The following is a 20,960-nucleotide window of genomic DNA, read 5'->3' on the forward strand; positions in this document are numbered from 1 at the left end:
AAAAAAACCAAAACCCTTTTACATAAATGAGATTGTCTTTGGTATTTAATATCAGGACATGGGAAAAAACTCTTCTTGCCAGTATGTGTTAATACATTAGTCAGCAAATTCATTTCCAACTTGACTGTTGAGTCAATGAGTAGTACCACAATGAGTAGTGTTTTTCTCTCTGTGACTCTCCACTTTCCCCATACTAATCCCTTTATTCTACTGAATATGCTGTGTTGAAGGAAATGAGAAGTCACCTAGAATTATGTTAAAATAATTATTAGGCAGTATCCTCATTTTTATTCCTCCCCTAGCAAGGAAACCCACCAATTTCAAACGAGGCATTCTTGTGTGGGAAATGGAAATATAGCTTTTCTGTGACATCTGTTCTGCCTGATCAGAAAGCTTCTGGAGTTGCCTGTGATGTGGTTAGCTTTTTAATTCTGGATGTGGTCTACTTCCCTGAACTTCTACCGAGACTGAATTTCCTTGGATAGATAATCCTGATTGAGCCTTGGAATGTCATCTTCGGTTTCTCATTGATTCTACCTACTCTCTCTTCATCTTCTCATTTCTTGAATATTTGAGTTGTATGTATGTGGGGGTCCCTTTAATGTGAGATCATTTCACTCTGCATTGATGCTGGTCCTAGCCATACCCCCCAAAGTGTATTTAACACTGATAACTTGGACTACCAGCTCAATATACCTGCGTTAATTAAGGTGGAAAGTGTGGCCAAGGATAAAAGACACTACGTGAGCACTGGACCCAGCACCTCTCTTGGTGGTCATGGTACCCTTTTAGGTACACTGCCGAATGGATTCAGTGACCATTTATTTAATGAACTCACTGAGCACCTATGTCAGATCACATAAAGCTTGGAAACCAGTAGGAGGACTTTGCTTTTACTTTCAGGGCATGGGAAGCCATTGGATGGATTGCAACTTGATAGTCACATAATCTGACTCATAGTTGTTAAAAGGATGAATTAGGCCCTGTGTTACAAATTTAGAATAAGGGGAACAGGGGTGTGGAAGCAGGAGGCTGGGTCAAGGTTGCTGCAGTGATCAGGTGACCTCATGGGAGTGGCCTGAATCAGGAAGCTTCCCTGCAGTTGGAGCTGAAGTGGGATGTTACAATGAGTTAGAGCCCTCCAGACTTTTCAGGGAAATCTGGGCATGTAAGGCACTTCTAACAGTTAGAGCTTTTTCCTGAAACAAAACAGTTTAGGGACTAAAATAGATCCCAGACAGTATTCTCCCTCCCCCACTGACCTGCACCACATCATCTAAATTCTTTTTCCTGTCTTCCCTGTTAAATTATTGTCTTGGCAAGTGGGGATCACGAGGAACATAATCAAAGAAGCAGGGTACTCTTTTTCCATTTGGACCTTTTATCATTTCTTGCATGAACTAGGAAATCTCAAAATTGTATCCCTTTCTTCAGGGGCCCATCCATCACCTCCTCTGAGTAGGGAAGACTTCTCTCACCTTCACCTCCATAAATGGGCAGCACATTGACCACTTTTAATTTTGTGTTTACTTTTTTGTGGGTGTCCACCTTACTCTGAACTGGTTTTCCCCTAGTGTCTCACAGGCCAGGAGCCTCAGCATTGCCCAGGAGCTTGTTAGAAATGCAAGTCCTGGAGCTCTGGTCCAGACCTGCTGAGCAAGGAGATATGGGGGTGGGCTGGCCATGCCCTCAAGGAGCCTGCCTGGGGATTCTCGGGTACCTTGCTCTGGAGAACCACTGCTCTGCAGGTTGTCCGGTGAACTTGTTTAATTAGGCAGCTGAATTGTGGGCACCCTGAGGGTTGGAACAAAACCCGCGGGCCCTGATAGCCTGTCACAAGCTGGGATTCAAGCATTCAACTCTTCAGTTTCAGAGTCTGAGCCCCTGCCTGCTGCTCTTGTCTGTGTTGTTAGTCGGATGAAGACTTGAGAAACAGTGCTTCCATGTCCCTGCCTTGTCCTTCTGTGTTTTCTCCAAGTTAGCACTGCCTTCTTCATGTGGGAGAAAAGTATTCAGAAATTTAGAAAGAAATGTCTGGTCAAAGCACTTGCCAGGAGAATCCCAGAACCTGTAGGTCAGAACAAAAACACAGTTATCACCAATGTGACTGCCTTTTTCCAGCTTTCTGCTGGATTAACAGTGGATGACATTCATTCCCATTCTTCAGGCAAAGCGAGCCTCAATCCCTTCAGACTTCCTTCTTCCTTGACTTTGGGTCATAGTTGGCATCTTACCAATATGCCTTCTTTCTTTCTTTACCTGCTGTTAAAAACATTATGCTCTAGCACCTGGGACATTTTGTCTTTAAAAGTTATTTACCTTTTTATTAATATATATTTATTTATTTTACTTGGACACAATACTTTATTTATTTATTTATTTATTTGGTACTAAGGATCAAACCCAGTGCCTCATACATGCTAGGCAAGGGCTCTACCACTGAGCCATAACCCCAGCCCTAAAAGTTATTTACTTTTAGACCTTTTAGAGAGGCTTGGGCTTCACTATTTTTGCTTTGTCCTTTTATGTTTTATGTTGCTTTGGATGCTGAGTGTCATTGAAGTGATAATTGGTAAAGAACTGGTCTTATGGGCTCAAATATGCATTTACTGCAAGATAGATTTGAATGTAGTAGTTGATATGTAATAATACACTTTCATGCATTGTGAGGAATCCTGTATAATTGCATAACAACTTTAAAAGCAGGGAAGGGAGAAAGGAGGCATAATTTTTCTAATAATACACAAAAAGGCATATTTATTTGAAATCTTATTGTTTAAAATTGCTGTCAAATTATCTAGGAAAATGTCCATGGAAAAGATCTGCATTAAGTGTCTTTGAGATTTAACACAACTTTTCAACCCCCTCAGTATGCTACAAATAACTGAGTAACTTGAAAATGTTTGCATATCTCTAGTGTCTTAATTATGCTCAAGTTTGTTGATTCTTGAAGACAATTTAAATAAATTGAAGTTAAATTGCTTTGAAGAACGATGGAAAATCCAAAAGTATTTTTAGAAAATTCATTGAGCCTTAAGGGCAAGGCAGAATCTTAAGAAAATATTCAGTAAGGTTGCTTTCTCTTTTCCAGTATAGTCAAACCCAATAAATTAATGACATGGGAGGTAAATCCCCTCTATTTTTAAATATACCTGAGTTTGATTTTCATTAAGAAAGTGAGTTCTGTACTGTTTCCAAAGCATAATATTTAAGTGCAGTCAGTTTTTCCTATGTGCTTACTTGGAAGCTCAAACTAGATTCTTTAGCTATATAATACCTGCTACAGCTGCTAGACTAGAATTGATTTTCTTCTAAACATGAATGCTTGTAGTCTGATGTATTCTATGCCCTTCTGGACTGAGATAAAGATATATGCAGCACTGGCCTTTCACCCATTGTTCTTAATCTGATGGAAAATAACTGAGATGGAAGTTTAGAAGCTTCCATCTACTAGAAACTTTATACCTGTGTTTCATAACCCATAAGACCAATAAAGTATCTGCTTTCCTTCAATTCCCACATAATTATTTTAAACACAAATCACATCAGGATGGCAAAGGGCTTTCTGTTTAGAAAAGTGTCCATAGCATTGACTTTAAAAATCAGTGATCTGAAAAAAAGATTTTTAAACCCTGGTTCATTGTAGGACATTCTCACTGAAGCAGCACATCATGACCATTATTTTTATAATTAACTTTGGAACTGGAGTCCTCCCAATGCTTAATGACCTTGAATTATATAGCAGGAGGATTAGGAAAGATTTCATACTGTTAAGAACAAATCACATTCATATTTTAAAATATGGTAAGTCTAGAATACTGGGCTGTAGAGTAATACCAAAACTGTGCTTTTGACCTGAGTGTTTCCAAACTTTTCTGTCTTTCATGACCTGAAAAAGGATAGCCTATTTACCTAATCTTTCTGCTTTTAATGCAGTAGAGTGTTTGTTTCAAATTCTTCTTTCATCATTCCTACTATTCTTTCTCACAAGTCAGCAAGCTCCTTACATTTTTCTTTAAGTATACACTCATCTTATTGTATTGTTTCCTTGATGGATTTTTTTTAAATTCCCACTGTGAATTCAGTTTTTGTTTCTTCTTCTCCCTCTCTCTCTTAGTTAAACAAGTCATATTTACTAACCATCCATTTAAGAACTTTTCCCTTCCTCAGATTATATTTCAAAATCTTTATAATAAGCTCAAGAGCATTTCAATGTATAATATACTGGTCAGTGAAATATATATGAAAAATCACTATGATAATTTATACAACTCAGTGTTAAAGTAGTCACATGTATTTACTAGCCGCAGTACTGACTTACTTTCATTCAGTAACTCTTATTGTGGTTTATTTGGGATTCATATATTTGCATAGTTTTGAGCTGAATCCCAGCATCTTGGGGCAGGTAGAAATAGAGAGTGTTGAATCCAAGTACAGTCATGTGACTTTGCTCAGCCACCAGAGGTACTCTTCCACCTCCTGTTAAAAGTCAGAGTTCTCACAGTATCCCAGGAGGCCCTACACTGTCTGCCACCACCCCCACCCCCACCCCCGCCTTCTCTCCTACTATTTCTCCTTCACTCAGTTCATTTCACTCTTCCTCTAGCTCTTTCCCCAGGAAGATAGTTCCTTCCTTCCTTATTCAAATGTCACGACTCCTTGAGGCTCTGTCTGCCCTGATACTACCAACTCCACCACTTGCTCATCTTTCTCGCCTTCTTTCCCTCTTACCATGTAGAGTCTTTTAACATGCTATCCAGCTCCCTGACTTTTTGGTTATCTATACCCTCATTAGAGCAGAAGGTCTGAGCAGACAGGAATCTTTGTTTTGTTCACTGTGGAATCTCCTCTTCCTATGACAGTACTTGGCAGGTGATAGATGCTTAAGAACTATTTGTGGAATTAATAGGTAAACGTGGGGGAGACTTTGGGATTTGGGAGAGAGAATCGTCTTAGAGGGTAATGATTTCTTAGAACTGTGATTCTACCTCTTTGGCAATAGCTATTCCTTTTTATTCCTTTTCTCTTACCTAAAATATCAGCAGAACCTCTGTATTATGTGAGGCACCATAGAGGAGGTAAGGAAGAATGACTCATGGCTTTTTCCTTCAAAGAGCTTATATCTATCTTAGAAAAGGAAGAAAGATGTATATAGAATGAAAATAATGGAGACAACAGTGTTCTGGTGATAGAAGCAAAATACCACAGGAAATCAGTTTTTAGAGCTATGATGTCATCACTGTGATACTAAAGAATTCAGCAGGAAAGACTGGAGAATGAGGGAGGGCCTGTGGAAGAGAGGATTTGAGGTCAACCTCAATGGGCTGGTAGCATTTTGCTCAAGCTGTCTTGAAGTAATGCACCGAGTTTTGTTGTCTACAAGCGTGGTGGCTGCCACCACAGGCCAGGAGAGGCTGGGCCATCGTTGTCTGTAAGAGTGTTTAGAAAGCAGTAGTAATAATATACATTGTATGCTAATATGTGTAAATAATATAAATTGAAGAATCTATAAAATAATTTCCAGAATGAGGGATCAAGGAAAATCCCCAAGCCCACCCCTATGAGATATGTAGGGTTTTCACCTACAGACTTGCTTTCCCTTTGAGGGAGATACAAGAATCCTCTTAATTTCAGATTACTTTTTTTGGGGGGCGGGGTGAGGTGCTTGATCTAGAACCCAGGGCTTCTTGCATGCTAGGCAGGAAATCTACTATTGAACTACACCCCCATCCCTCAAATATTCTTTAAGGTGAACATTGGTTTGGGTAATTTCATTTTGGGCCTGTAACTTTTTTTGTTGTTGTTATTGTGGAAGAAGATGTAGGTGCAGAAAAATGTTATATTGAAATTGGCTTAAAATCTTTCTAGGAAAGAGTTTAAGGGTGCTAAAACCTTAAATGGATTTACTGACGTGCTAGATGAAGGCTAGTGTTATTTTAAGCATTGTTAAGTGTGGCTGTCTTAGTTCATTTTGTGCTGACATAATAGAGTACCACAGTGCGGGTAATTTGCAGGAGGTGGGGGTAACCAGGGATTAAGCCCAGGGGTGCTTAACCATTGAGCCACATCACCAGCTCCGCCCCCTTTTAAAAATTTTTTTTGAGACAGGGTTTCACTAAGTTGCTTAGGGCCTTGCTAAGTTGCTAAGTCTTGCTTTGAACTTGCGATCCTTCTGCTTCAGCCTCCGTGCTGTAGATTAGAGGCCTGAGCCACTGTGCCCAGAAGTGTGGATAATTTATAATGAACAGAAATCTATTGACTCATAGTTCTGGAGGCTAAGAAATCCAAAATCAAGGGCCTGGCATCTGGCAAGGACCTTCTTGTTGCATCATCATATGATGGAAGGACCAAGGGAGGGCAAAAGGAGGAGAACCCTGTCCTGCAATAATCATGTTAATTCATTAGGAGGGTGGAGCCTTTGTGACCTGAATACCTCTTAAAGGGCCCACTTCCCAACACCATCACAGTGGCTGCTAAAATTCAACATGAGTTTTGGAGGAAGGAAACATTTAAACCATAGCAGTAGTACAAAGAGAAATGGAAAATGGTAGTTTCCCACCATAAGCAAAATAATTATCTTCATGTGCCACTCTCAGGCAGAACTAGCTATGAGGCCAGAAGGCCTGAATTCTAATGTTAGTTCCACCATATACAAGTTTTTTTTTTTTGTTTGTTTGTTTCTCAAAGTCTTCATACATAAAATGTGGATAATTATAATCCCCATCTCTTGGGGCAATACAAAGAGTAAATGATGAGCTATATATAAAGCACCTACAATAGTGAGCCCTCAATCAAAGTTAGTATTACTAGAATGTGGTAGATACTGTTATACCTGATGAGATTTGTTATCACACTGTCCTTTTCCCCTGACAAAAGATAATTTTGCTTGGGACCTTAGAGATGAATTCCTGAGACCAACAGTAAATGTTTCTTGCCCAGAGTTACATAGCTGTTGAGTATTCAGATGGGCATCTCTCATACCCAATTATTCTCCCCGTCCCCATATTTCAGGAGCATCTGTTTTGTTATAACATTTTTGAGAAGCAGACATTTATTAGAAAACATCTCTGCTATCCCAGAAACATGGGAGAAAGGACAGAGAGGAGCAGGGCAGGGGGAAGTATCACAGAAAAAACAGTCTGATGTCCCTCCCAGGGAGTAGAGGGGCCCACCTATTTCCAGGGAGTTCCAGATGCCCTTGTGACTGAAGTCCATGTTGCACAACTTCCTCCCACAACTGTTTGAGCCCTCGCCTGACCCATAGCCATGCCATGATGTCAGCATCCACAGAACTCGGGGTCCTCTGGAGGTTGTTTTTGTCTGTCTCAGCTGTCTGCTTTCACTGGAGCCACGTTTCTGATTCCAGGGTGTATCTGCCTTCTGTTCATTGGAGCTACTTTATTTCTAAATCTTGGGCTTGTCTTTCAGGCCAGCAGACCGTAACATGGCATAGAGCAACATGTTGTGGAATGGAATACAGGTGGCCGCCCTCCTAGCCACCCGCTTCTCACCCTGCTGCAGTTACACCATGGGGCTGCCCCCTGGTGAGAGAGTTTTCTTCTGACAGTGTACCCTGGGAGAACTTGCTGCTCTCTCCCACTCTTTGCAGCTCAGGCAGGGGCTGGGCGGGAGGGCCTCAGGAACATGCCAGGAGGCTATGCTAGGAGTGTGGGTGTCCTCACCTGCAGGCTGCAGAGAGGAACGGCAGGTAGACTTGCTCTTCTACTACCCTCTGCCTTTGCTGCTTGTTCTCATGTAGCTGATGCTCAGTGGGCAGGAAGGGGAAGGCACAAAGGGCATGTGCACTCATCCTTGGCGGAAGGGGGAGTGAAGATGGAAGGGTCTGTGGGACATTGGCAAGGTCCAGTCTCTGGATGTACAGGCTTATCCTGAAATGTACAGCTTGCCTCTGGGTTATCTGATGCTGGAGCATAAATATATAGCCATCGCCTCATGGAATTTTCTGTTTACCAAAGATAGGTATCATGTGGGTCACAACCCATGCCACACATGATCATCATTATTGTGGGGTTCAAGTGGTTGGGGAGTGGCTCACTAGAATGAATCGGTCAATGTTCCTCACCCTGGCTCAGCCACTGTGCACCATGATTGACTCTACCACAGACCTCTGGGTGGTGGGATCCACATTCAATAATTGACCGATGACACTTTGCACTCCAGCAGAAATGTGAGCAGGAATGTTGCACTTGGAAGGAGGATCTGCTCTTTCAGCAGCAAAAAAAGCGGTCCCATTAAATGGGAGACACCCTGTGAGGCTCCAGATGTCCATGATGGGGGCATCATGTCCTTCCCACCAGTACAGTTCTTGGGCACAGTACCAAAGATTGCTGCCAATCATGTCCAGCTTCTGCCAAGCTCTGAACCTGTTGCCTGGGTAACAGTTGCAGAGTTTAATGTTTCCTTCGGCATCCACCAGGATGCTCTCCGTCTTCATCTCTGTGCACAATGCCCTTCTTGAGGCAGTAGCACCTGGTGCACATGATCTGTGTGCACACTCACTGGGCCTCCTCCTTCTGCACATCGTTGGCCTTCAGTCCTCCACCTGCATGCTCCATCACCAACCAGATGTTTTCAATAATGTGAAATTACTTAGTTACCTTTGGGTGTTCTACCATCTTCATTATATCCTACTCATCTATAAGGAAGGGGAAGCTCTGCTCTACCTTTGGCAGGACTTTCACGGTCACTTCTATTCTGGTGAGGAGATGGCAGGCCTGTTTCACTTGGGCAAAGCTGTTCTGGCCAGAGTTCCCCAGGACCTATAATGGTTTGCAAGGGTCTTCTCTTAGGAGGAGTTGGCCAGAGTCCCAGCCACATGGTCCCATCCTTACTACTCTTGCTACACAAAGATTCTAGAAAGAAGAGGAAGAGGAAAAAGAAGCAGCAGCAGCCGCAACAGAGAAGGAAGGAGAAGGAGAAGAAAAAGAAAAAGGTGGGGGAACCCCTAAAATAGCCAAACCTAAAAAACAAAATCAAAAAATCAAACAACCCAACTATCTTTGATTCTGACAGATCACCAACCAAGAGCCGCCTGCGCTTCAAGACCAACAAACAGCCACAGCCAGGGGCTTACTATATAGGTGGTGTTTGAAATTTCCCTATGCTGGCTCCTTGTGAGGTCCAGGGCCAGTGGTGGCCCAAGTCATCGCTGGGTGTAACTCAAAAAATGGTCGTCTTACTTTTTGTCCTCCAGGATCCTTCCACTTCAATATTAAGACTAAGAAAGGACTTCAGAAGGACTCCGTGGATTATGTAGCCTGATATTTACTTGTTTAGAAAGAAAAACCTATAGGAGTCTTCAATGGCCTGTTCATTTCAAGTCTGAAAATCTATAATGACTTTTGGCTTTTAAAAGCCTCATCATATCTATACTCAAAGGTTACTCAATTCCCTTTTCTTTCAACTTGGAATGATTGGTGGCAAAAAAAATGGTAGCAATTCATTCACATTGTGATGATACTGTAACAAAATGCTCTGTTCCCTGAGATACCATAGGGGTGTTATTGACCCCCGTGGGGCCGAGAGAAACAGAGCTTTTGTCACAATTTCTCCCATAAAGTTCTAATCAGACTTCTCATCAGAAACCCAGAAACCCAGAAGGCAGTGGGATTGATATATTCAAAACCTTTCGACCCAGAATCCTATAGTCACAAAAAGTGTCTTTCCCGTAGGAGGAGAAAATGGAGGTGTCCCCAGATGCCTCAGTCCCTTTGTGCTATTGTAACAAATTGCCTTAGACTGAGTAATTTATTAATAACAGAAATTGATTTCTTGCAGTTCTTGAGTCTGGCAAGTCCAAGGTCAAGGCACCAGGAGACTCAGTGTGTGGAGAGGGCTGACTTTCTCCTTCTATTGTGGTACCTAGGTGCTGGGTTTGCACATGGTGGAGGGGCAGAGGTTTGAACTGACTCCCTCAGCTCCCCTGCCTCTTTTGGGGAGATAGGGGGGTACTGGGGATTGAACTCACGGGCACTCGACCACTGAGCTACATCCATGGCCCTATTTTGTATTTTATTTAGAGACAGGGTCTCACTGAGTTGTTTAGCACCTTTCCGTTGCTGAGACTGGCTTTGAACTCGTCATCCTCTTGTCTCAGCCTCCCAAGCTCCTGGTATTATTGTCGTGTGCCACCACACCCGGCTCCCCTGCCTTTTTTTTTGCAATTGAACCCTGGGCTCACACATGTCAGACAAGCATTCTACCACTGAACTACATCCTCAGTCTTTTATTTTTGAAACAGGGTCTCACTAAGCTGGCAAGATTCTCCTGCCTCAGTGTCCCAAGTGGCTAGGATTTCAGGCGTACACCACTGCACTCAGCTTAATAAATGTACTTTTGTGAGTGTACAGTGCTGGCGATCAAACCAGGGCCTTGTGCATGCTTTTTTTAAAGCTACACCTCCCATTCATGAGGTTGAAGCCCCCTGGCCTAGTCACATCCAGAACACCCCACACCTCTCAGTACTGTGGCATTGGGGTGGAAATTGCAGCAGAAATTTGGAAGAACACGCATGCATATTTAAAACACAGCCCCAGATAAAGAAAAGCCAAGGGAGTTGGACACCCCTAGATAGTCCCTGCACAAGGTAAGTCCTTCAGGTTGAACTGAAGGACAAGAGGAACTCAGAGCCTAATGAAGACAGATCTCTGGTAAAGGCATATTTGTAACAATTATAAAGGCTAATGGTACTTTTGTTTTCCACATGATTTAAGAGCCTGCTGCCCTCCACGCTGCTGTGTGCTGGGGCTCTGAGGGCGATGCCAAGTACAACAGCTTCACACAGTGCGGGGATGTAGGCTGGGCCGTGGTGGGCGGGACCGTGGGTTCTCCGTGGCCTTTTCCTGGCACCAGGGGGAGGAAGACAGCTATAGAGTTGGGATGTCAGCAGGGATTTGAGAGGTCAGAGTGGCCTTGGGTCACTCCTGCACTGCAACCCCTTGGACCAGAGCTGCGGAGGGGAAGCCTGCACCCTTCTGGGTCAGTTTGCATGTCTGTTCAACTCCCTGCCCATCAGCTCTAGGCTGTCAGGCCCCAGTTGGCCACTGGTCTGTCTGTACCTAGGCATCGGAGGACCAGGTATTGAGAAGGCATCAGAGTCAGGGTTTTGCATGCCCAATTCTTGTTGAAGTTGCTTTCCCAGGTGCAGCAAGGTTCAATATAAGAAACCAATAATCCCTGTCCCCCTTTTTTTTTTGTGAGGATCTTCATGAATTTCTTCCATATCCTGGTGTATTCTTAGCTTCATACTATGTTAATATTCTAGTGCCACCATCACAGAAGACTATAAAACTTGTGGCTTAAAACAGCAGAAACTTACTGTCTTTTCGACCCAGAGACTAAAAGTCCCAAATCAAGGTGGTGACAGAGCCATGCATCCTCAAACTTCTGGAGGAGGATCTTTGTGGCCTCTTGTAGCTTCTGGTGGTCCCAGGCATTTGCTGGCTTGTGTAACTCTAATCTCTGCCTCTCTCTTCAGGTGGCTGTTTTCTTTCTGTATTCACAATCCTCCAGTATCTCTGTTTTGCCTTCTTACAAGAACATCAGTCATATTCAAGCCAATTAGAATGACCTCATTTTAATCCAGTGATACCAGGAAAGACATAATTTCCAAGTCTGTCAGTTTAACTACGACCAGACCTTGCATTGGCCATTGGCACACAGGTGACCAAGATGTCTGCAACCAAGCCTAAGGATGCTTTTTCATCACTCTAGCAGTGGGTGTTTTTTTGTCTACCTTTTGGAGGGCAGTGTGCAAAGTTTTGGCTCCTTGGGGATCTAACCTAGTGCCTTGCAGGCAGCACACTTGGAAGTATTTGGTGAATGAACCTCCCTCCAGCTTCCCAGAAAGGGTAACATCCTAGTCTTACAGAGGTGGCTTATAAGTTTCTAGGAGATTAAAATGCTGACCCCTGGGTCTCAGGCATAATTAGTAGTGCCAAGTCTGTCTGGATTCCAAGAAGCTATTTGACTACTTCTTGACTTAGAGCCTCTCTTGATAATTAACCTCCTGTTACAAACACATAAAGGATGTTTTTTTCATTGTCTTTGCAAATTTGTCATAGCCTTATTCAAAAAGGTTTGGAAATCAACAATAAGTGTTGAGAGAAGAGGTAACAAGAATACAGAAAAAAGGGGCTGGGGATGTGGCTCAAGCGGTAGCGCGCTCGCCTGGCATGCATGCGTCCTGGGTTCGATCCTCAGCACCACATACAAATAAAGATGTTGTGTCCGCCAAGAACTAAAAATAAATATTTAAAAAAATTCTTAAAAAAAAAGAATACAGAAAATGAGTCATTAGAGCTATTCTGGAATTTTCCTCCTTGGGCAAGAGGTAGGATTACACTTCCTGTCCCTACTGAAGTTAGGTATAGCCATGTAGCTTGTTTCAGCTAACAAAATGGAAGCAGATAAAACCCTCGTAACTTCTGGGGAGAAGTTCCAGAAGTGTCTGAGTTGGAAGCATCATGGCACTATCGTGTGTTCACATGTGCACAAGTGGAGGGTGAACTCCGTCTGCCTTGTCTTTAGGTGATTGTGGGGAGCAAAACCCCTGCCACTCTGTCTGGACAAGAGAAATGTGCAAGAAATTTCTAGTTATGAAAAGCCACTGAGGTTTTGGAACTATTTCTAACTGTGGCATATTTAGCTCATTGTGATTGATTAAGTACACTTAGGAATGATAACATAGAGAAAATTCAGTAAGGATTTCCCCCAGAGAAACTTATTAACTTATTTTGAAAACAGTTCTTTAAAGCTTCTTGCAGTCATTAGCATTTCTAAATTAAATTCACAAGATGGTTAGATGACCATCTAGTTCTGTGACCTTACTTTTCTCTTCTATATTTAAAACTTTGGTCTACAAAGAAATGCTTGTCCTTTGTCCTTATGTTAAAGAATGTTGGGTGTGTGTGTGTGTGTATGTGTGTGTGTGTGTTTCATGAAAGAAACTAAGGTAAAATTTATGTTTGGGAAACTAGAGACCTCAACAAACAGTGATATTCTTATCTGAGCAGCATTGTAAGAACAATAACAGTTTTCCTCTGAATTTCTGTTGATAGAGTATGTGTTAAACATAGCTCTTCTATTACCTTTAGGACCTTCTTTCTAGCTATAGTCACTGGCCCAACCCGGCTTTAAATTGGGTTCTGCCTTGCAGTTACTCCCTCAGCATTGTGTTTGTAAAGCCTTTGATCAATCATGGTGACTTGCTCTTATGTCTCATTCTAGAGACTATAAACTCATTTTTTAATGAACAAAGCCAGGGTATTACAAACTGAGACCTGTTGCAACTTGACAAGAGGAAATTTTCCTCGATTTCTATCCCCTTGACCCACCGCCCCCCCCCAGTTGGAATATATGACAATGGAATCTGACCAGTTAACTAGATTTTACAGATTTGATAAGAGTAAGAAAATTAGTCATTTGCCTTAAACTTGTACTGCCTAGTTTCATATTTCATCTGTTGTAGTACCATTTATTATACTACTGTTTAAACATTTGTATGATGTGAACTTCATGATAGAAAAAAGATATATTGTTTTAAGCTGGGTACAAAAAGGAGACACACTGGAAGTACAGTACTAATTGCCAGCCTTTCAGACTTTTAATGTGTGGAAAACTTTGCGGTGTTTTGGTCTTTTAAGATTTAACATGTGTCAATTCACTTTGGCTGTTTTCAGTTTTATTGCCAAGAATGTCAAAACTAATATCACCCTTACACAAATGGTCTAGCCCAGCAGTCTCTTTATTTCCTGGGAGAGGAAATCTTTATTTCAAACACAATCCTATGTGGTATCTAATACATAGCACAATTTTTTCTAATGTTGGAAGGACATTAAATTTCATAATTAAACTTCTTTTAGGGTTAATTACTGAGGGGAAAAAAGAATTTGAACAACAAAAGGACTTAGAAAGCCTTGGCCTCCACTTTGTATTTCATTTGTCAAGTACTTGAAAACCTTGAATTATATAGATAAGTAACTGCAAGTGGTAACAATTTATATTCAATTTATATTGGTTTATTTTGCAAGGTTCTCAGAGACTTCATATTTATAAGTATAGCAGGAATACCTAACTTTTAGGAACAAAGGAAAAATTGATTTAGCAGCACAAGTTAATGAATTAATTCCCTGTATTGTGTTAAAATTTGGTATGTAAAACTATTAAACTTTGTCTGGGGTTGTGGCTCAGTGGTAGAGCCCTTGCCTCACATGTATGAGACACTGGGTTCGATTCTCAGCACCACATAAAAATATATAAACAAAGTAAACTTATTGTGTTCATCACAACTAAAAATATATTTTAAAAAACTATTAAGTTTATTTATCTTGCTTAAATTAAACATTTAAAGAAAATTATATTAAATACTTAACAGAATTCCAAAACTCTATGGAAAACAACATTAGACAACTACTAGCTTTTTTTGATAACATATCTAGAGAACTAGAGTGTAGATTCTGACTGTGTTTCTTTTAGAGAAATTGATTGATGTTGGAGAAGATGTGAAAATATTTCCCTTTATAAAGGGTTAGACTAATCTGAGTGAATCCTCATTAAAAAATACTGTTTCCCGAAATGTTTTTGAAGTTTCATTTTAATCAATATTACAAATATAACTGCCAGCCCAGACCACTAGCTGTTTAACCCCTAAGTAACAGAGGTGGTGTAATTTAGCTGACTTATGGTGACCTGTGCATTTTCTGTTAGTTTGGTATTGTCATAGATCCTCATGGCTATTTTCATAGGAATTTTTAAAATCTGCTTTGCAGTTCTGAATTAGAAACTTTCTCTCTCCACTCCCCACTGTGAGAAAGATAACAGAAAAAAATGAAAAATTTTTGTTCCCTGTTTTTTTAAAAAAAGGTCTATATTTTTATCTCTCCACTGAAGTGGCTGCCTGTCTCCTCTTTGAGACAGAATCATGGGTTCTCTGTTACACGGGAGCTCTGAAGAGGTCTAATTTAGTTTTGTGCCTTTAGGGACATGGTTTTGTGAAGCTGGGTAAAGAGAAAACTTTTCCAAAACCAAACACAATTTCTTCTCCTCTAGAAAACTGGACATTTACAGGAACCCTGGGGCAAATCCTTTGGCCAGGCAAAGGCTCCTTTAATGTGCCTGGGTAATAGGGAAGCTCCTGGTGCTTTAAAAGCCATTAAAACCTTCTAAGCCACTAGCCCACTGATGAGAAAAGTCTTGTGTAGTGTTTTTTCATTGAACACAACCCATGGCCCTAGCCTCCTGCCATCCAGAGCACATGTAGGCATCCCTCTGTGAACTGGATGATGTTACAGGCTGGCAGCCAGCTTCCACACAGCATTTGCTATTGGTATTGAAATTAAATTCAGGATGGGTGTGGAAGCATATGGCTAGAATACCAGTGACTCCTAGGCTGAGACAGGAAAATTGCAAGTTTGAGGCAAGATCTTGTCTCAAGATTTAAAAAATACACGAAGTTAGGCTGGGAATGTACCTGTCCCCTCCCTCCCCAACCTGGAAAAAAAAAAAGCATGTATGTAGGTGCTTAATCATTCTTAATTTCTTGTCATCATTATTTTCATTATTATTATTATTATTAAATTATATTATGCCCTATAAAAATATTATTAGAAAAGGTAGATACAAAGAAGTCAACAAAATATTATTTTTAATGCCCTCCCTTGACTCTCTGCCTGTTCCCTCTGCAGAATGTGATAAACTGAGGCGGGATGGCTACCGAAGTTCTCAGTACTACTCTCAGGGACCCACTTTTGCAGCCAATTCTAGCCCACTCTGCGAAGATTATCAAGATGAGGATGCAGAAACAGATCCAAAGGTAAGGCTGTTAAGTTCAACATGGCATCCTGGATTGACCCCAGGACAGAGTGGACATAAGTGGGAAATCGGACAAAATTAGAATCAAGTCTATATTTTAGTTAATAGTATTGCAGCAAGTTAATTTTTCGGTTTTGACAAAAGTACCATGATTACAAAAAACAGTAATCTAAGGGAGAACCAGTGAAGGGTACATAATCTTCATAGTTTCTCTGTCAATACACAGTTATTCCAATAAATAAAGAAGTTAGGATCCAAGTGATTCATTGAAGCAACAGAAAATCAGTATATTTGTGCCTTTTGAATATTCTGTATTGGTTAGGAGGAAAAAATGAAGATTTTCTTTCTTTTTCATATTACCAAGTACCCAGTTATATTACAAAGAAGAACTCTGTTATTAATGATAGCCCAAGGCCAGTTATTAATGAAGTGAAGGAGTTTTACTTAGCTCATCATTTGGGAAGCTCAGGGACCTGACACCAGCATTGACTCAGCTCTGGTGAGGCCCTGTGTCCCATTATGGTGTCAAGCAATCACCAGTCAAAAGGAAGCTGGAGAGAGGCTGGATGGGGCCATCTTGGGCTATTTACATAACACCTCTCTGGACTAACCGGTGTCCCACAAGAAACACCTTGATCTCTTTTGAGAGCACTCCTTCAGTGACCTGAGCATCTCAGAACAGTTGCCACCTCTCAAAGATTTCACATTCCAACAATGCTACACTGAGGTCCAAGCTCCCAACACGTGGACCCTAGGGGGACAAACTACATCCAAACCATAGCCAACTGAGTATATAGCAAAAGCTACTATTTCACCACTGTCAGGGTTTTGAACATGCATGAAATATATGCACTACTTTTACTTGATGTTATTGCACTGGCCAGTTTACTTAATGATTCTGTTTTACATTTGAGTTCCTTGTTCTCATACCTTTCTTAGGATGTGTTCAAATTACTTCCGAGATGTATATTTTCTCAGTACTAAATGCACATGAAATGGAATTTATGGACATTTTTATTTATATAATTTTATTTTCATTATATTGAATATTATAGATGAATACATACTGGAATAAGCTAAACAAAATAAGATTTGATAGGTTTGGTTTTGAAACCTTTTTTGGTACCGGGATGAACTCAAGTGCACTCGACCACTGAGGCACATCCCCAGCCCTATTTAGAGACAGGGTTTCACTGAGTTGCTTAGCACCTGAGGCTACCTTTGAACTCATGATCCTCCTGCCTCAGCCTCCCAAGCAACTGGGATTTTAGGCCTGTACCATGAAACCACATTTAACTAATATAAATATTTTCAGTGGTTAGGTCAATACAGAAACACTGTATTGGTTGGAGAACATTCTTCAAGAGCATTCTTCAGGGGTTTTTGTTGTTGTTGTTAAATAGGCAACTTCTGAGGACAAAGTACCATCAGAGTTGATCAAAAAATGGGAAATTACTACCCAAAGTTTTTGGTTTTCATATGGATATTGAACCCAGATTAATTTTTTAGAGTTGCATTTTTAAAATTAATATTATTTTTAACTGAGAATTCATAACTGAATGCATAAATGTGGTACAATGCGATCTTTTGATACAGGTATACAGCGTGGAATGATTGAACAAGCTAGTTAGCATATTCATCACTTCCCTTAGCTATCACTTTTCTAGTAAAGCATTTGGAATTTACTCTCTTAGTTATTTTGAAACGTGCATTTTATTGACTGTGGTCACCTGGCTATGCAATAGATCTCAAAACTTATTTCTCCTCTGTACCTAAAACTTTGTACCCTTAGATCACTAGCTTTCCATTTCCTCCTTCCCAACCCAGATTTTTTTTTTCTTTTTTTTTTTTTTTTTTTTTTTTTGGTAGCATGGATTGAACCCAGGGGCACTTTCCACTGGGCTACATAACCAGCCCTTTTTATTTTTTATTTTCAGACAAGGTCTTGCTAAATTACTTAAGGTCTCACTAAGTTGCTAAAGCTGGCCTCAAACTTTGGATCCTGGTGCCTCAGCATGTACCACCATGCCTGATTACAGGCATGCACTAATATACCTGGCCCCACACAGATTTTATCACAGAATATTTTTCCTGCCTATTTAAAGGTATTTTCACATATTAGCTTAGTCCTTTTGCTAAAATGTACAAAGATGGTCATTTACTTTGGTGGGACAAACAGCCATTTCAAAATCGATCTGATCTTTAATTTTAAAAACTTATTTTTCACTTCTTGGAAAGAGTAAGGGAAATGAAAACCAGAAGGTGAATTGTATAGTGAAATTTATGTTTTTCCAGATAGACCTAGCCTTACACTGCTGCTCAGAGGGGGAGGAAACGTTTTTGGTGGATGCCCATTGAGTCAGAGGTCATGTCTGGGAGCAGATGGTCGCACAAATTGTGAGCATTTAAGAGTATGGGCTCCCCTGGAGGCAAACTTGCATTAATATGGCAACATCCTAAGACCTTCTGCCAAAAAAAAGTTAGAAACTTAGTTGCTAAATTCACACATAGCTACTTCCTCAACCTGGTGCTGATCCTGATGGAAATTTAGCTTTTGTGGGAAACTTCTATTTCTGTGGGCCTTTGCTGTGGACTCCTAACTTCAAGCAGTCCTCCTCCAGATGCATGGATGGAATGTGGATGAGCCAACACTCCAGAGAAAACAAAGTTCCCATCATGTTGAAAATGAGTTGCTAGATAATGATACCATGTAAAGAAATATATGACGTGGCACATTCCAGTAAACACACGTGCCTTAGTGCAATTTGGTAGCACAGGCATCATTAGGCCAGAAACCAGAAAGTGAGAACCTCAACCGATCTCCTTGGGCCCACTGTCCTTCTTTTGGTGGACTGAAGTCAGAGCAGTGGTAGAGTGTCCTGGCGTGTGTGGGAGGAGGGTTGTGTTCTGGGCTCCCTGCAGGGGGCCCCTGAGTCACAGGCTGGTGTGCAGCTTCTGCACTCTCCTCCTATATTTGGGCTTTCATGAAAGCACAGAGCCACTTTCAAACCGAAGCTTCAATTTCTGTTAGTTTTGTGATTTTCAAAACTCAGGCTGATACTTATTCTTGGTTCAAAGAATTTTGAAATCGTTGGAATATGTTGCTAGTGATATTTAAGTGGAACATTTTTTTTTTCCTTGAGTACATAGAACCAAACTGAAGCATTTAGATTTTTTTTTTTTTTTAAAGATTAGGTTTCAATAAATGCTTTCCCAAGGCAATTTCTGTTAAAAAATTGCTTCAGAATCAAATAAATATCAATTTAACATGTGTTATCATATATTAACTTCTATTAGCTTCTTGTACTAACTACTTCAATTTCTTTATGCCATGGGGCATCAAAAACCCACTTGCTGGCTGGGGTTGTGGCTCAGTGGTAGAGAGCTCGCCAGCACGCACTGGGCGCTGGGTTCCATCCTCAGCACCACATAAAAATAAAGGTATTGTGTCCAACTACAATTGAAGCAAAATATTTTTAAAAAAACAAAAAACTTGCCATCCCACTATTACATACCCATTTTGATGCTCTTAGAGGATATTCTTCATCTTTTTTTTTTTCTCTTCTTTATTGGGTTAATTAAAATGTTCTCTACCAGAGAATATGCTTTTTTCCCCTTAACTGTATGAAATTACCAAGGCTTAGTGCTGCTTTCGGTGACAAAGGCCTTGTTTTAGTCAGCTTTTTCACTATTGTGACTAAAAGATCTGACCAGAACAACTTAGAGGAGGAAGATTTATTTGAGGGCTCACGGTTTCAGATGTCTTACTCCATAGAAGGCCGGCTCCATTCCTCAGGGCTTGAGGTGAGGCAGAACATAATGGCAAGAGTATGTGACAGAGGGAAGCAGCTCCCATGGTGATCCGGAAGCAGAGAGAGAAGCTCTACTTGCCAGATACAAATATATACCCAAAAGCCATGCTCCCAATTCCCTCTCCTCCAGCCGCACACTACTACTTCAGTTACCACTCAGTTAATCCCTATCAGAGGATTACTTCACTGGTTAGTTAAGGCTATAACCCAATCATTTCTCCTTCAAATTTTCTTGCATTGTCTCACACAGGACTTTTTTTTGGGGGGGGATACCACATCTAAACCATAACAGGCCTTGAAACTGGTCTGGAAATGAAACACTGGAACTCTTGTGCTTTACTGCCACTTCAACAGGCTTTTCTTCTTAACTTGGAAGGTTTCACCCCGAGAGTCCCTTTACCTTACTTTGTACATGATTGACTATTTAGCTGGTTCATACATTCAGTAGTCGTTTATTGAGGAATTACTCCTAACCAAGTATTTACCTTGTATCAGAAGTCTTTATTAATCTTCGTGATCCCAACCACCATTCACTAGGTCACATGATGCACCGATACCTCTAGGCTGTGTAACCATCAGTGGGACATTCTTCATCCTCCTCAATGAAAGAGTTTCTTAAGAAGTAGAATTAGAATTCATTTGAAAACAAGAATTTATTTGGCACCTCTTGGCCAGGGACTAATCCAGGTATGGGAGATTAACAGTGAACTGAACAGCAGAAATCCCTGTCCTTGATGGAGCTTTGATGATGGCATGGAGAGGCACTGAGCATATAGAAGCGATTTAGTTGTATTGGAAAGTGACATGTGCTCTGTAGTAAAATAAATCAGATGGAGAAGAGGTGCGACTTTAAATTAAAAGAAGAGCATTACTCAGCCCAAAGAGGTGATTGAGTTTAAAAGAATGAGCCATCCTGAAATCTTGGAGAAGAACCTTTCAGGAAGAAGAAATAGCCAGTGCACTGAAGGCTCTCTGCCCTATATTGTGAAATGCAAAGATTAAGAAGATATCTGTGCTTTTTTTTCAAGGAACTTACAGCCCACAGGGATAGGGGGAACCAAGTAGGATAAATGTTTTTATGTATAACATGCACAATAAGTGTTTGGCATTCAGTAATAGGTGAAAGGGAAATGTTTTCTGACTTTAGGCTGTTGTAATAGCCAAGAGATAAGTGACGACTTAGATCCCAAGAGTGAATGGCATGGAGGGGGTGAGTTGGTGGCTTGCTAGCAGGTGGGAGATCAATTTCAAATTTCAACTCTGCTGCTTGCTGTGTTTCCATGGTTGTATCACAAATAGTTCAAGGCATTAGTTTTT

At 40.9% G+C, this 20,960-nt stretch overlaps 1 protein-coding gene and 1 non-coding gene across 4 annotated transcripts in view; one reads left to right on the forward strand and one right to left on the reverse strand.

Moving 5' to 3' along the window:
* Nhsl1 (NHS like 1) overlaps nucleotides 1–20,960 on the forward strand; it is a 245,953-nt gene that overhangs the window by 191,911 nt on the left and 33,082 nt on the right. For all 3 annotated transcript variants that reach the window (XM_071612992.1, XM_027938508.2, XM_071612993.1), the window contains exon 3: nucleotides 15,705–15,832. In XM_071612992.1, the coding sequence (XP_071469093.1) occupies nucleotides 15,705–15,832 (128 nt within the window). The remainder of the gene's footprint in view (nucleotides 1–15,704; nucleotides 15,833–20,960) is intronic.
* On the reverse strand, nucleotides 11,632–11,735 carry LOC114095342 (small nucleolar RNA SNORD46). The gene has a single exon (XR_003583232.2). It is a non-coding gene; the product is annotated as a small nucleolar RNA SNORD46 (small nucleolar RNA).

The sequence above is a fragment of the Marmota flaviventris genome, chromosome 6 (assembly GCF_047511675.1).
Source record: "Marmota flaviventris isolate mMarFla1 chromosome 6, mMarFla1.hap1, whole genome shotgun sequence".
In the NCBI taxonomy this organism is placed as follows: domain Eukaryota; kingdom Metazoa; phylum Chordata; class Mammalia; order Rodentia; family Sciuridae; genus Marmota; species Marmota flaviventris.